At 40.4% G+C, this 16,248-nt stretch overlaps 1 protein-coding gene across 4 annotated transcripts in view; it reads right to left on the bottom strand.

The window, feature by feature from the left end:
• grid2 (glutamate receptor, ionotropic, delta 2) overlaps positions 1-16,248 on the bottom strand; it is a 377,460-nt gene that overhangs the window by 84,546 nt on the left and 276,666 nt on the right. For all 4 annotated transcript variants that reach the window (XR_015100984.1, XR_015100985.1, XR_015100986.1 and 1 more), the window contains exon 9: positions 6,927-7,028. Coding sequence is in view for 1 of the 4 variants with exons in the window: in XM_086111957.1 (XP_085968083.1) it covers positions 6,927-7,028 (102 nt within the window). In the remaining 3 variants the exon portion in view is untranslated. The remainder of the gene's footprint in view (positions 1-6,926; positions 7,029-16,248) is intronic.

Below are 16,248 nucleotides of genomic sequence, written 5' to 3'. Positions count from 1 at the left end.
CAGTGTGTTGCAACAAGAAAAAAAAAGGCACCTCGATCTCTTCAAATAAAATGTCAAGTTAAAAATAAAAAAGGCCAACAACTGGGCTTAATCAATAATGTCAGATTTTAAGAGTTGCTAAAAGTTTTCAGGGGTGAAGGCTCATTTAATCATCCGAAAAAAAGTTGGTCTGGATGGCCTCACTTTGAGCTGCTGGCTTCAGTCAATACCAAGTCGATGCTTTCCACGCTAAGCATTCTCAGGCCTAAAAATTGCGCTGCGAGTCGGTTCCCTTTTTGAGGCTTGAATGCTCCGTCTTCTTCTGTCTATTATTCGGCGCTCTCATCCTTTTCCCCCCCTGCCACTCACCAGCTGCAAGATACCAGTTGGTGCCTTTCCACGCTGCCACGTCGCCGTCTTTCCCTAAACATATGCCAGATATCGCGCTTCCTCTCCGCCCGTCTAGCCAAGCATCACATCCATCAAGGCGACAATTCTCCTTATTTGTCGAGCGTGAAAAATGTTATCGCATCCGTCTGCATGCGGCAAGCTGGCGAAGGAGCAAACTACAAAAACACACACACCACCACCACCACCTTTCCTTCCCACCTCCCGTCTTCGAGCACACATTCATTGTTGCGGCGGTCACATGCCTTCCGACTGTCATTTGGAACAGGAGAAATCACAATTGTCCATATGCTGATGACCATTTGAAAATAGCAACTGGTTGTGTGCAGACAGGAAACTTTTGGTTTGAACCGAATAGTTCCACTTTCAAATCAAAACATCCTCCACGTATCAGAAACCATATACAAGCATCTTTTGTGCAGACCCTTAACGAAAAAAAAATGCAGATATGCAGGAGTTCATTGTGTTTGCAGTTCATCATTCACACTCCTGCTATATCACTCTAAATTGTTGTAGATTTTTTTTGCAGAATCTAGCTGTATGTCTGCTGCAATATCACAGCTAAATTTTGGTTGATAATTTTTTTAGTGTGTTTCTACAGTGATGCTTTTGCATGTGGGAAAGGGGAGTCCATTTAAAACAAATGGGATGCATTGATTATGATGAAAATAACTTTGCAGGCCTGACTGACTAGGGTTCAGCACATCAATGCAAAAAAAATAAATAAATCTCTCTCGCTCTCTCTCTATATATATACACGGTGTGTATGTATATATAATAGAGCGACATCACTGGTGTGAATCATACTTTTTGGGAAAGTGTTCTCATAACATTGCGATGTCATCATTTGACACCGGGATGTTCTCTCCGAGTGGCTTTGAAAAGTATAAAAGAGTTCAAGTTCTCAAGGAAAGACACACAACATGGAAATATAATCCCTTTGGCAAGGCTGTCACATCAGTGCAGCCGTAAAAGACCAAAAAAATAAAGAAAAATTGGGGAGGGAGGTGAGTTACCGGGGTAATTTGTGGGCTGTCTGTACCATTCAGGCTCCTGTCAATAAGAAACCTTTTAATGTGGACCGAGAAGCTTAAAAGCATCTGATTCTATTGCAGCCAAATATCAAATCTCGACCCAATTGCGGTATGATCTCGGCCCACAATTAAATGGTCGATAACTAATTCAACACGGATGGAATTAATACATCCGTTTACGTGGTACCCTTGAGAATGATGATGTGTACAGACATGCAAAATAAGTAGCACCGAATGGCTCTAGGCAACAGGAAACAATCTGTTGCCTCGGTCCCTCCAGATGCATTTTCATCCTGTGCAGTCATTCGTACTTTGAAATCAAACAAGCGTGGATGTTCTGGACTCCTGTTTCAAAGCCGGTGTTGTGTTAATAACAGACGCTGAGAATGAAGTGACGAACACACCCGCTGTTGTCACACTTACTCTACCACCTTATGATAAACAGACAGTTGTTTACAGCCCCTGCTTCCCCCCCCCCCCCCCCCCCAAAAATATGCGCCATACACTGCTTCACCATGTCTCAAGACAAAGACACAATTATCTGATCACACTGTTACACTGCTGATCACTGACAGCACTCGGTAGCTCCTTCAGCCTGAGACTGTTACACCCGCGCTGCAAGAAGGAGAGGCCAGCGACGACTGCAGGGAAGCCAGCGACCGCGAGGAAGCCGGGAGACAATCAGCCAGCGACCACCGCGAGGGAGCCAGAGAAGACCGAGAGGAAACCAGCGACGACAGCAGGGGAGCCAGTGACCGCGAGGGAGCCGGGAGACAGCGAGCCTGAGGGAGCCGGGAGACAACCAGCCAGCGCGCGTGAGAGAGCCAGGAGGCAGCCAGCCAGCGAGCGTGAGGGAGTCGGCGACGACCGCAAGGGAGCCAGCGACCACGAGGGACCCAGGAGACGTCCAGCCAGCAACCGCGAGGGAGCCAGTGATGACGGCGAGAGAGCGAGCGACGACAGCGAGAGAACCAACGACGACCGCGAGGGAGCCAGCGACGACCGCGTGGGAGCGGGAAATTCACATCCCAAAAACATGGACTTCCAACCCTTTGAAGATATTGACTATAAGCCATTCGATCCCGAGAACAATTTGGACCCAGACAACAACTTCTTCCAGAACAAACAAAGGGTAACAAACTCTGACTATTACCTGGATGAACAATTCAACACTAATATAAAATTGGAAAATGCACTTTCAGTAATACACTTAAACAGTAGAAGTCTCTATAAAAACTTCACAAAAATCAAAGAATACCTGACCAAATTCAATAAATTCAAAATAATTGCCATATCAGAAACTTGGCTTGATGAAGATAAAACAACTGAAATGGAAATAGAAGGTTATGAAATGTTTGCAACTAATAGGGAAAACAAAAAAGGAGGGGGGGTTGCAATATATGTAGACAAAGCACTTAAATGCAGTAAAATCGAGAGATTGACAAACACAATAGAAAACCTAATGGAATGTCTAACCATTGAAATACATAATAAAAAGGCATCAAATATCATCATAAGTTGCATCTATAGGACACCAGGATCATGTATTGACACATTCAATAAAAAACTAACAGATATGCTCAGTTACAACAACGATAAGAAAACACGAATAATATGTGGTGACTTTAACATTGACTTATTAAACCCAAATGGACACAAAAAAACAACCGACTTCATAAATACTATGTACAGCAACAGCTTTTTCCCAGTAATCCTGAAACCTAGCAGAATAACAGTTGACACGGCCACATTAATAGATAACATATTTATAAATAAGATTGACCATAAAATGGAAAGTGGACTTCTCATTAATGACATAAGTGACCACCTACCTGTTTTTGCAGTTTTTCATAATTATTTTGATAGAAAAGCTAAATCAACAACTCGCATAACAGAAATAAGACTAAGAACCCAACGCTCCACCGACGCCTTTAAGCAAGACCTAGAAAAACAAAACTGGACCGAGGTCTATTCAAACGAAGACCCAAATACAGCGTTTGAAGTATTTCAGTCTACCATAATCTCCTTATATGATAAACATTTTCCATTAACTAAAGTCTCCAAAAAGTATAAAGACCCAAGTAAGCCATGGATAACGAAAGGCATAGAAAACGCATGTAAAAAGAAAAACAATTTATATAAATTGTTTTTAAAATTGAGAACTGAAGAAGCAGAAAAAAAATATAAGACCTATAAAAATAAACTAGTAAATATTATAAGAACCAGTAAAAGAGATCATTATCATGCACTATTAGAGCAGAATAAAAGTAACACACAAGAAATATGGAAGATACTTAACCAAGTAATCAGAAATAGTCCTAAAAAAATGGATTATCCAGAGTATTTTATCAAAGGCAAAAGTACTATTTTGGAAAAAACTGCAGAAATAGCAACTGAATTTAATGAGTATTTTGTCAACATCGGCAGTAACCTAGCAAAACAAATTCCTGATCCAACAAACTTGTTTGAAATAGATAGATATGTAGAAAAAAACTCCTCCACGATGTTCCTTACTGCTGTAAAACAAGAAGAAGTATCAAATATTATAAAAACCTTTAAAAATAAAAAGTCAACTGATTGCTTTAATATTGACATGACAATAATAAAGCAGATTATAGAATATGTAGTGCGACCTTTCACGCACATATGCAACCTGTCATTCAAAGCTGGTATCTTTCCATCAAAAATGAAAATTGCTAAAGTTATTCCAATCTATAAAAGTGGAGAAAGACATCGGTTTACAAATTATAGACCAATATCACTACTACCACAATTTTCAAAAATATTAGAAAAACTATTTTCTCGCAGACTTGATAGCTTTATACAAAAGCATGCGCTGTTAAGTGAGAATCAATATGGCTTCAGGGAAAAGCGGACCACCTCAATGGCAGTTATGGAGTTTGTGGAAGCAATAGCCACTAATATAGACAACAAAGAATTTACTGTTGGGGTTTTCCTAGATCTAAAAAAAGCTTTTGACACAATAGATCACAGTATATTATTGAAAAAACTAGAAAGATATGGCATTAGAGGTGTAGCTTATAAATGGATAAAAAGTTATTTAGAAAACAGATATCAGTACGTGCAACTCAACAATAAAAAAACGAATCAACTAAAAATCACTCACGGAGTTCCTCAGGGGTCAGTGCTTGGTCCAAAACTATTCATCTTATATATAAATGATATCTGCAAGGTCTCAAAACAATTTAAATGTGTCCTATTTGCTGATGATACAACTTTCTACTGTTCTGGAATAAATCTGAAACAGCTCCTGACAACCGTAGAAAACGAATTAAACAAATTAAAAAACTGGTTCGACAGAAATAAATTGTCACTTAACCTGAAAAAATCGAAGTTAATTGTTTTTGGCACAAGACCAATCAAACACCAAGCTAAAATTATGGTAAACTCAATTGAGATAGAAAGAGCGTATGAAACCAAGTTTCTCGGATTAGTAATAGACTCAAAACTATGTTGGAAGCCACATATCGATAACGTAAAAAGAAAAATAGCCAAAACCGTAGGGATCCTCTACAAAACCAAGGAAGTGCTAAATAAGAGATCTTTGTACACATTGTACACTTCATTATTATTACCATATATGACCTACTGTGTGGAAATATGGGGAAATGCCTGCAAAACAAACACACTCCCTATTCTCAACCTACAAAAAAAAGCAATTCGAATTATTAATAGATCAAAATATACGGAACCCACAAATCCACTATTTATCAAATTAAATACGATGAAATTTTATGACCTGGTTGACTTTAAAATCGCCCAATTAATGTACAAAGCACACAATAACCTGCTCTGCCAAAACATTCAGAAGTTTTTCGAAATTCGAGAAAGCAGCTATGATTTAAGAGGTACCAACTTATTCAAAAAACTCAAAACAAGAACAAACATCAAGCAAAGAAGTGTATCTATCAAAGGTGTTAATCTGTGGAATAATCTCGAAACGGACCTGAAAATGAGTAAATCGCTTGCTGAGTTAAAAAACAAATTCAAAAAAATAGTACAAACAACCTACATCAATCAGAGTTAAAATGATAAATTCAAAACATTAAATATAATGATAAATCAGAACTAAGTTGATAAATAGAGAAAGGTATATAAATATCCATTATGAATTTAAGAGAAAATTGACACAAGAGTGTCAGGGTGTGGAAGTATATAATCCCGATACAAACCAAAAGTTGTAAAAATATCACGGTTAAGGGTAAAGTATGAGCCTTAATGGAGACTTCTTTCTTCTTACTTTTCTGATTGATATAAAAATGATTTATTAGATACAATCACATAACGGGGTAGGACTAGATAAGTTTTTTACTTCTTCCTACTCCCTTGAACATAATAACTGTGTTGAATGAAGATTGATTTCTTTCTTTTTACTTTTTTTATCTACCTTATTTTCTGTCAAATTATTACTGTATATATGTTTTATGTTCAATAAACAAACAAACAAACAAACAAACAAACAAAGGTACCGACGCTCGTTCCTACCGACTGCTGTCAGGCTGCTGAATGAAAATAGCAACAATAATAATAATAATAATTACATGATGTGAAAAACAATTATAAATAGCACTGCGATTTATCCCTTTTGTATTTATATTGTACTTAATTGAACGGTGTTTGCTTGTTTTTTCTTCTTTCTTCTTTCTACCCACATTCTTGCTGCTGGAGGCTGTAAATTTCCCCAGTGTGGGACAAATAAAGGATATCTTATCTTATCTTAAATTTCCATTTCATTTAATGATTGGTTAATTGGTCCTTCTGCCCAATATTGCAGGTCTTGCCACTCTTTAAAGGGATCGTGAGAGTCTAAAAGGGGGAAAGAAAAGAAAACAAGGAATGCAGAAGAAAGGGATTGCCACAAATATGTTGAGCATCATCGCTTTCTTCCCAGCATCTCTGACTTCAAAGATGGGATATGAAGAATTTACAGCGGTGAATCTTTAAAGGCAAACGCAGGATGTTCTCAAATGGCGGCGTTGGCTGCTCCAGGGGAGACAAGCTAAGAATTGGAGTGACTACCGTGAGCTTGACTGACTTACTTGTGTCTTACCTTCACAGAACTCTGCAGAAATCCCTACAGGAGACATATAATTCGATTTTCCAACATTTAAAGCACTTCTCAGGTGCCGAAATGAAATGTCTCATGTTTATTTCAAAATACCCCAAGCCCCGTTCAAAGCAGTTGATTTTGGGGGTCCTGTCCTGGCACATCATTTACGCCCCCTACTCCACTGCAGTGTGTGCCATAACATTTATAGCTTTGCATGACGACGATGACAACAACAGAGTAGATTGACAAAAAACATACTAGCTGTAGGTCCAGCAGCAGAAGGGGGGCTTAGGTCTTGATCCTTTCAGCATTTTAAAGAAAAAATGCCGCAAACATTTTATCCAGACAAAGTAATAAATTAAAACATTGTCTCCTTTAAAAGTTAAAAGAAGCAAGAGACAAAACAATGTTGAAGTGGTTCATGAGATACTTACCAAGACAGTGACGACTCTGAGCACCACTCCTCGCATGTTGTTCTCCAACTTCCGGTCCGTCAGCGTGCCATTCAGGCCATGAAGAGGGTCCCATGTGGCCAGCTGAAGTGCACACCAACAAAACAATACGAGTTTAGAACCCACTTGACTTACATTCAAAATATTACAATGAAAAAGTACTATCAACGTTCAGGAGAGAGAAGTGAAACTCCAAACAATAAAACACATATATCCACTGCATTAATATTTTATCTTCTGTTGTCCTACTTTCTCTCATGGTCTACTTTTGCACGTACAAACACGTCAAATTGTTTTCCTTTTAAACAATAGCTGCCAGGTTTAACCAGAGTTCAGTGTCTACCTGTGATTTTCATTTATTTACTTAAAAATAGTCCCCCACCACATCTTCTTTATCTGTGTACCGCTTACGCTTTCCATAAAATGGAGCTATTGGCATCAAAGATCAAACTAGCCTGGCTTCCCCTGGAGACAGGGAACTCAGTTGGAAATGATTTGAAGTTGTGAACCATTCAGATAAAATGTAATAAAATAAAAGTCCTCAACCGACTCAGCGTTACAGGGAGGGAGGGGAAAGAAGAAAGCCTTTTCGGAACAGTACAATTCACACAGAATATACATGGAGATGCTGACAATTAAGCTAGAGATAGAGAGCTAGCTATAGATAGGTATGAATTTGATTCATTTGGCAACCAGTAACCTGTTTTGGGCAATTTTTGTTGAAGACTTTGGGATGTTTGTGATTGAAGTCACTTGGGATGGGCTCCAGTGCACCGTTGACCCTTGCTATGCTAAGTGGTTAGCATAACATGTGGTATCCATTTGGTACTTAGTTGGAAAAATGGACAACTTAGAAGATTTCATTGTAAGGCATTTGATTGATTTTCTGCTGTAATTACGGTACACAATTAGGATGACATCCAACTCACAGAAACTAAATGAAGCACATTCACACCAATATCATACTAATTGAAATAAGTAAGAAAGAAACGTAATGCCTGGTGTTTGTAAAGTCATCAGATATGTTTGCCATTAAAAAATGTCTTGTCGATTAGCATTAGTGTCTTTTTTGTTTTTGTTTTGTCATTAGAAGCACACCATCCAGAAACGATGGCAATAAACAGTGAGACAATTCGAGTTATGGCGCTTTAATGTTCCATGTGCTTCTCGGGGGAAATCACCACAGCGTCCCTACAATATCGAGGAAAAGTATTTTGATTGGGAGGAACATTGATTTATGCATATCACTCATGGTAGCACTTGCACCAAATGACAAGTGAAATGTTGGGTATCTCACGTTATTAGCTCTGTATGATGCCTCCATTTTATTCAAGTTTTCATTATTTGTTTACCATATTGTGTTCCTGTGTTGTTTGTACCAATAGGTGAAGTTTGGTACTGTACAAGGATGGCTATCTGCACTGCATGTTGTATTTTCCATTTTAGTGTTTGTCAAGTTACATCCCAAAATGTATTCGACTGACTTCCTAGTTCAAGTAGTAATAGTTTTAGAATGTAAGTACTCTAGTTAGTCACATTACAATATGAGTGTATCTGGAAATTTACAGAACAATGCCTCCAAACTAATCAGGATGCTTCACCATGAAACAAGATCCCAACACACATTGCCAACACAACAACAACTTCGAGGGAAAAAGTGGAAGGTCTTAGTCAATCATTGGATCGTAACCGAATAGAGCATGCATTTCATCTCATGAAGAGGCGACTGAAGGGAGAAACACCCAGAAAAAAAACAAGAACTGAAAGAGGCATTTCAAATGAAGACTGCAACAGTCTGATGAAGTGAAAGGGTCGCAGGCTTGATGCGGTTATTGCAAGTCACGGTATGTGACTCACGGTATGTTATTCACTTGAACCGTTTAAAGTAACATTTACCATCTGCATTTCTTTATCTCTAATCATTTTCAAACTACAACCTATTGAAATAGTGATATCATAAGTGAATATTTTATTGAAAAAATTCCGGTGGCTCAAGGCTTGGGTTCATTCAAAAACGTTCATTCCATTACTTTTGCTCACTTGAATAGAAAAGATGCTATATCCTGAGTTGTTTAACACATTCAGATGTTAATGCGATGAAGTAAAAGCTGGACCTCTGTCGCATTGTATGAGTTTCATCTTTTCATCTGAACTCCAAATATATTCAGTATACAGTACAACAAAAACAAAGAAATCGATTTTGCCATGTGTGTGTGTGTTTGTGTCAGTGTCCATGTAACTTGGTCAGCGTACACATTCAATTCATAAGGTACGTCTGCATTTAAATATAACACAGAGCTTTTCCTTGTATGCGACATGTACTCATTCATATTCGAGCTCTTCTTGCCTTCTCTTGTTGCTAAACCCCACCGCCACTGCTGTGTGTTGTCCAGCCTGTGCCACTTCGCCTTCCTTCTGTCATGCTGCTCACCATTGCACAAAGCAACAGTAGCACCAGACAAGCTGCTTTGCCATTTCACTGCTCCAGCATCCCTGCCGCACACACTCCCTCTCCCCCCCTACGACTCCTTCATTTGGTCTCCCTCGCTGATGAGCAACATGTGTCAGCGCAGTCTCCAAACAGCTTGCTGCATGAGCCTTCCTTCTGTCTTCTCGCTTTTAACTCACAACTATTCTTTTTTTTTTTCTTGTTGTCGTTCAATCCCCCTATAGCTGTCCCTGTCCCTTGTCATTTCTAGCCCATCCCTCCATCTTCTCCTCCACAGAGCAAGCACAGCTTGCACCACCGGCGGCAGGCCGGGTTGCAAGAGTCGCAAATCCTCTGCGCCATCGGCTCCTTATCTTGGTGCATCCAAAGTGGTTCCCTACCAGGTGGGTCACTTTAATATCCAACCTTTAATTCTCATGACCCACCATATCTCAGGCATTGGAAATAAACTATGAAATGTTTCCGCATACCCCTGGTTGGGGAAACACTGGTCTATACGTGGAAATGTGAATGGCCGGCCACCAGTCCCAGGTATACCCAGTCTCTCGCTCACATTTTAATGGGAAAGGCTCCAGTTCACCTCTGACCCCATTGAAGACAAGAGGTGTAGAAACTGGATTGTGTGGTCAAAAGAATGACCATTCACATCGTTTGGGTGGTTATGACAAGTCGTCAAGTCAAAGCCAAAAGCAAGCGGTGGCAGTATAGTCCCTCATGCCGATCCACCCATCCATCCATTTTCTGAATTGCTGAACCTTAATAAGGCTGCGGACGTGCTGGAGCCTAACCCAGCTGTGACTGGGCTATAGACGGGGTATACACCCCGAAATGGTCGCATGCCATTTAGGCCAATTTGAAGCATGAAGAAAGTTATTCCTGGACAAGAATCCACCACATCCTACCTAATGAGTGGTGCATAAATTGGATGAATACTCCCTAGAAACATAGCTACAATACACAAATACTGGATATTCTTTCCATTCTGGCACTCTCCATATATATGTCAAGTCAAGTCAAGTCAACAGTATTTATAGAGCACTTTCAAACAGCCATCGCTGCATACAAAGTGCTGTACATGGAGCATGTGTGTATGCTTAAACTTAAGTACGCATGAATGTTGGATCAAAATGTGAGAAAGGCTACAAAAATAAAACATTGCTTGTTGACACGTTACATGGGGAGCACAAACAAGAAGGATCAAAACATGCGTCCACAATTAATGGCATCGTGTTCTGGTGGTAGACGTTCCGTGTAGGACCTCAAGTATGAGGCTGTACAATTTGTTCTGCCCGATCATTTGGACACTTTCATTCGCTCCCCTTCTCTATTACGCACATACACTTGCAAGCACGCACACACGCGCGACATGGTTGTGGTGGAAGCAGCAAAAACGTCAACAAGCTCCGTTTTGATTTCCCAGATGAGCTGCAAGCTGTTTTATTGCTTGCTTGGGAGTGTTTGGATGGTGTGTGTGTGCGTGTGTAACACCACGTACTACTACTAAAACACATTTCAGACTTCAAACTTTCCACTTCAAACGGTCCTTTTTAACAACTGCAATATGGAAATGAGAGTTGATGCACTTTGATGCAATTTCCAATTACTTCACAATTAAATACATACCTTAAATGAGTCATTTACTTTTATGTCATGTGCTTAAGAAAGTGATATCATGATGCGAACAGAAAAAAAAACATTTTGGTTGAGCAAGTATGTTATAACCTGTTAAGGCAAAATCTAAAAACATCTGTAATTTGAGATGACTGAAGACATAACAGCTTTGCCACTTTGTTTAATCAGCCGGCTTTCAACAAAGTTTTTGTACCACGTTGCCATGTTGATGTCAATAGATGCTGAGTCACATGGGTCAATATAAAAAAAAATATTTTAACAATAATAAAGTAAATTTTATAATACATACCTGTATATATCATATTCATAGTTCAAATAAGTAGGTATTGTTTCAAATATAATTATCAAAACATGAATGAGCAAATACATTTTATAAATGGGGGGCCTCTCTTACATATTTAATGTTGTTTTGTTTTGTTACCACAATCACGTCCACGCATTCTACCATCCACAAGCATAAGGAGATGAAGGAGCAAAATCCACTGGGACTCTTAAGTGGCGTTAAGATGCACAGCAGGAATCATTTAAAGGCATTAAACTGCACCAGGGTTATGAAAAATACATGCGCTATACATGCGATGTAAGAAATAATACATGAGAGGGTGTGTGGGGAGAATGAATGAAACAATGTACCTAACATTTATACCTTTGAAGCTTTACGCATGGGACATGTTTCTGCTCTGAATGGTTTTAGGCTGATCAACTCTCGGCTAGCCACTGAATGAACATGGCCGTTGTCAGACACTTAAACATTTGATTTCTCGGCTTGAATCCCATCGTGCTGCTAAGGAAGTAGAACAAGACAGATGGCAGGTGGATTACATTGACAGCAGCACTGAAATTGTTGATCCTTGAGTCCATCAAAGTGTCAGTCAGTCAATCAGGACAGAGCTGCTGCCTCAATAAGTGTACCAAAGTTGGGACAAGCTTGGAAGGATTCAGACATAAGGCCATAATAGGAGGGATATAATATTCGATGCAATTCTTAGTATGCTACTGTAAATTTATAGAAATACGTGCATGTGAGTGGGTTAAGGTCAGGTAGGGTTGCAAACGGCAACCTGACTATGAAGTATTCCAGTCCAAGCAGCAAGACATAAGACATTTCAACAGCACTCATGCAAGAAAGGAAAAAGTAATATAAAAAAGAAAATGTAATTCTGGGTGCGCCACTCTGCGAGACACTTGGTTGCCACGCTCGATTAGAAATGAAGTTTAACCAAGATGATGTGAGGCCCTAACGAAGTAAAAAGTACTCACTCTTGAAACTTGGATCAAACTGATGCAACTTTTGCTTTGTCTGGAGGTTCAGGGAGAATACTTTGCACTTCTTCCAAAATCACAAACACAACAGATAAACCCAGATCAAATATAAATTGAGGGCCGTCCTACGGATTCTGTGACAAATGGCATCAGAAGGCAGATGGTTAGCCGTTAGGTGTCTCCAAGTGGAACGACCCTCGGGACAGATTGCGGACAGAAGTCCAGCACTAGGATGAATGGAAGGGGCCATTTCAGACACAGGACTGCTTCAAATAAGTAAAGATAGTGTAAGAAATCCTGACATCAGGATGCTTGTGTATATTCTGGCTACTATGCGATGAAGCTAGTTCACTGACCGTGTCCAGGTTTTTTCAACAGAATAGACTTTTTCAATCCGGGTTGAGGATGCTGCTCCTCAGAGTTACATGGAACACGTCGTTATCCTTAGATATGAGGCCAACCGTGGCATACCACGTTTGTAAGTACCCTCACTATGGACACTCGTCCACAGTGTACAAGGGCATGGATTCATTCAAGAACCAATGACTTCAGCACGCAGGCCTTCCAATGATTCCAAAGAGTGTTACAATCTGGTAGCTGTCGTCATTTAACCCTTGCAGGGACAGAAGTTACTAAAGTGGACATCTTCTCATGTTGTCAGGTTGCACGAAAGGGTTAATATTCCCCTTTAGCAGCATCATCAAAATGCCATTTCTACGTAGGCACAGACAGGTTGCGATGTCTCGTTTGAGTGTGGCGAGGGCCTGAAGAAAGGGGTTTCCTTAATGGGTGTCCTTCATGTGAGGGGTAGTGCGTAAAAAGTAGAGTGGATTTTGAGTTTAAGGACAGCTGCAAAACTGAAGTGAAGAACACACCCAGGGAGAAGAGATGAGAGTTAATCCTCTGCAGAGTTTGCCGCGGTGCATGTCCACATTAGTCTGCTTGTGAGTGTACATTGTGCACTCGCCGTGTGTGTGTGTTGTGGGTATGCAAATGGATGTGTAGGCGGCGTCAGGGGGCGGGTAGGTGGCTGGGTAGACAGTACACTTGTGTATTTTGTGATCCACAGAGGCATGCAATCCCGGGCAGACTCTGGCTTCTGTAATCCGAGGTTTACACGCTGTAATGCTGCTGCAAAGCCTGCAGGCCTCGCTGGCAGGGATGAAGAGTGAGGAAGAGGAGGAGGAGAAAAATCATAGAGGAGAAATGACGGGGAGGCTACTGGTTGGCAATCGTAAGAAAATTGGATTGAAACATGAATATAATCCAATAAAAGATAATGAAAAAAAATTTGCTTCACAGAGGTAATAATGAACAGTTTTGATTGACACCAAGAGAGGTGTTCATTTTGCAATATGTTTTTTATTATTATGGCTGCGGTGATGTACAACTGTACTGCATCACACTCAGCGGTGTTTCTCTTTCCTCTTCTCGCAAAGATTGATGAGGCAACAAAAATACAGTTTGTGTTGTTCAACTCGGATTTAAACATTTTCTGGAAACATTAGCCGATAGAGTTGCACAAATGAACACAATATCGAGTGAATGCCCACTTGTTTGACATTCACAAATTCACCTATTCACATTTTTATCATGAATTTTATTCACTCATTCTTTTTCCAAATCGCTTTATCCTCACTCGGGTTACAGAGGGTGCTGGAGCCTATCCCAGCTGTCTTCGGGCAGTAGGCGGGGGACACCCTGAACCGGTTGCCAGCCAATCGCAGGGCACACAGAGACAAACAACCATTCACACCTAGGGACAATTTGGAAGTGTTCAATCAGCCTGCCATGCATGTTTTTGGAATGCGGGAGGAAACCGGAGTACCCAGAGAAAACCCACACAAGCACGGGGAGAAGATGCAAACTCCATACAGGAAGGTCGGAGCTGGAATTGAACCTGGAATTGAATTGCACCGTGAAGTCGACGCGCTAACCACTCGACTACCGGGCCACCCACCATGGAACCTATTTTCAGATACAGTCAAACCTCGGTTTTCGAACGCCTCGGTTCTCGACCAAATCGGCCAAAAATTTTGAGTTTTTTATGCCTCGGATGACAACCGAATTTCGGTTCTTGAACAAACTGAACGCACTTGAATGCGTCACTTGACTCCTGTCGCCTTCCTTACACGAGGAAGTGACGCTTCCTCGGGTAGACGAGGAAGTGTATGTCTTTTTTTGTCTTCTCTGCTCAACGTCTTAAATAGCTCCACCAACCGAATGTCGGAGGCTTCGTTATCGACAGGTTGTGGAGTGGCAGTACACACTCTTGCTGTCTTTTTTTTTCAAAATCAAATCATCTATATTTTAAAATACATACATGATGACCAGGATATACACAGGAGCAAGGATTGGTGAGTTTTTTGCAGTGTTGAGGCTGCCAAAAAGCCGCTTCAATTTTGGGAAGAATCACAATAAACACAGCAATTCATAAAGGGACCTTCACGCTGCCTGGAGCTTGGGCCCTGATAAGATAACTCCTGAGGTAATGAAGGTCACATAAGCGTAGACGTGTTATGAGATGACAGCAAATGGGAAACCGAGGAGAGGAAATATTGGAAGAAAAAGAGTAAAGGGTGAGACGGGCTGCATATCAAACCAATGCAAATCTGTTCCCTCCACTTTAATCACTTTAATATGTGTAGCGGCACACGTGCAGGGTGCAAATCCTTAATGTGTATGCATATCCATCCAATGAGAAATTATACTGTGGGCATCGCAGATTCTTGATGTGATGTTTCAGAACATGGCGAGCCTCAAATGCGTCAAATTAGCGACAAAAATGGAGAAGAGCTAATAAACATGCTCAGAAAAATACATTATATGTTAGTGCAATCAAGTCCCACTATACATTGGCTCCATCCATTGTTCCATCCGGACAAAAATCCAACCATCCATCTCATAGAGTGCTTGTCTTCATTCGGGTCATGTGTGAGCTGGAGCCTAACTTTGGTCGCCACTTAATCGCAGGGCATATCTCGCGATAACAAGTACCGTATTTTCTGCACTATAAGGCGCTTCGGAGTACAAGGTGCACCTTCAATGAATGGCCCATTTTAAAACTCTTTACATATATAGGGCGCACCGCATTATAAGGCGCATACAATAGAAGCCACAATAGTGTCTGGGGTGGCGTTATGCATCCACTAAATGGAGCTATGCGAAAGGGAATACAATACAATCCAGCTTTATTTACGCATAGTTTTCACAACCGCTGCAGCTGTAACAAAGCTCTTTACAGAATATTTAAAATACTACGTCCAAGAAATCAGAATATTGGTCCATATATAAGCAGCACCAGACTATAAGGCACACTGTCGCCTTTTGAGAATATTAGAGTTTGGAAAATATTGTATTCATTCAATAATTTCCAGTGAATTTAGAATGAACCAAAAAATGCATGTTTTTGAAAAGTGGGAAAACCACGGTGAAAATTCAAGCAAGCATAGGTGGGACGGAGGGCAGGTAAATTTCACAAAGGAAGGCATGAGTTGAGATACCAACTCACATCGTTTTGAACTTTGAGGCAGATATGCTTACGGCAAAGGCAACATTTCCGATTTGGAAAGCGGAAAATTCGAGCAAAATCCTGATTTCATGGACAAGAAGTTTCTTTAACCAAAGTAGAACCCTCCCATCATCCCATCAAGGTCATTGATGTTGAAGAATGTTCCGTTATGCATTGGGCCAGAGGACAAGGAGATCAAGTATCCAATATCTACGCAGCCTTGCATGTGGATGGGATGCCACTCCAATGACGAGTCCGTGCAATCCTATCCACGCCCTGTAACAAAACTGTTTCCTTGCTGGACTCCATTAAGTGGCTCTTCGGGGGTTCACAGCTGCTTAGGGAATTGCTATTATGGTAAGTGTATGTGTGATGAACAACCCTTAAAGTGAAAATGAGGTCTTGGTAATTATAAAGGCAATAATTGGCTGACATTTTTAAATAGCTCA

Source organism: Hippocampus guttulatus, chromosome 5 (genome assembly GCF_054856545.1).
Source record: "Hippocampus guttulatus isolate MCC_2025c chromosome 5, RoL_Hgut_1.0, whole genome shotgun sequence".
In the NCBI taxonomy this organism is placed as follows: Eukaryota; Metazoa; Chordata; class Actinopteri; order Syngnathiformes; family Syngnathidae; genus Hippocampus; species Hippocampus guttulatus.
The sequence above is the reverse complement of the archived record's forward strand: the minus strand, read 5'-3'. Positions and strand labels throughout refer to the sequence as shown.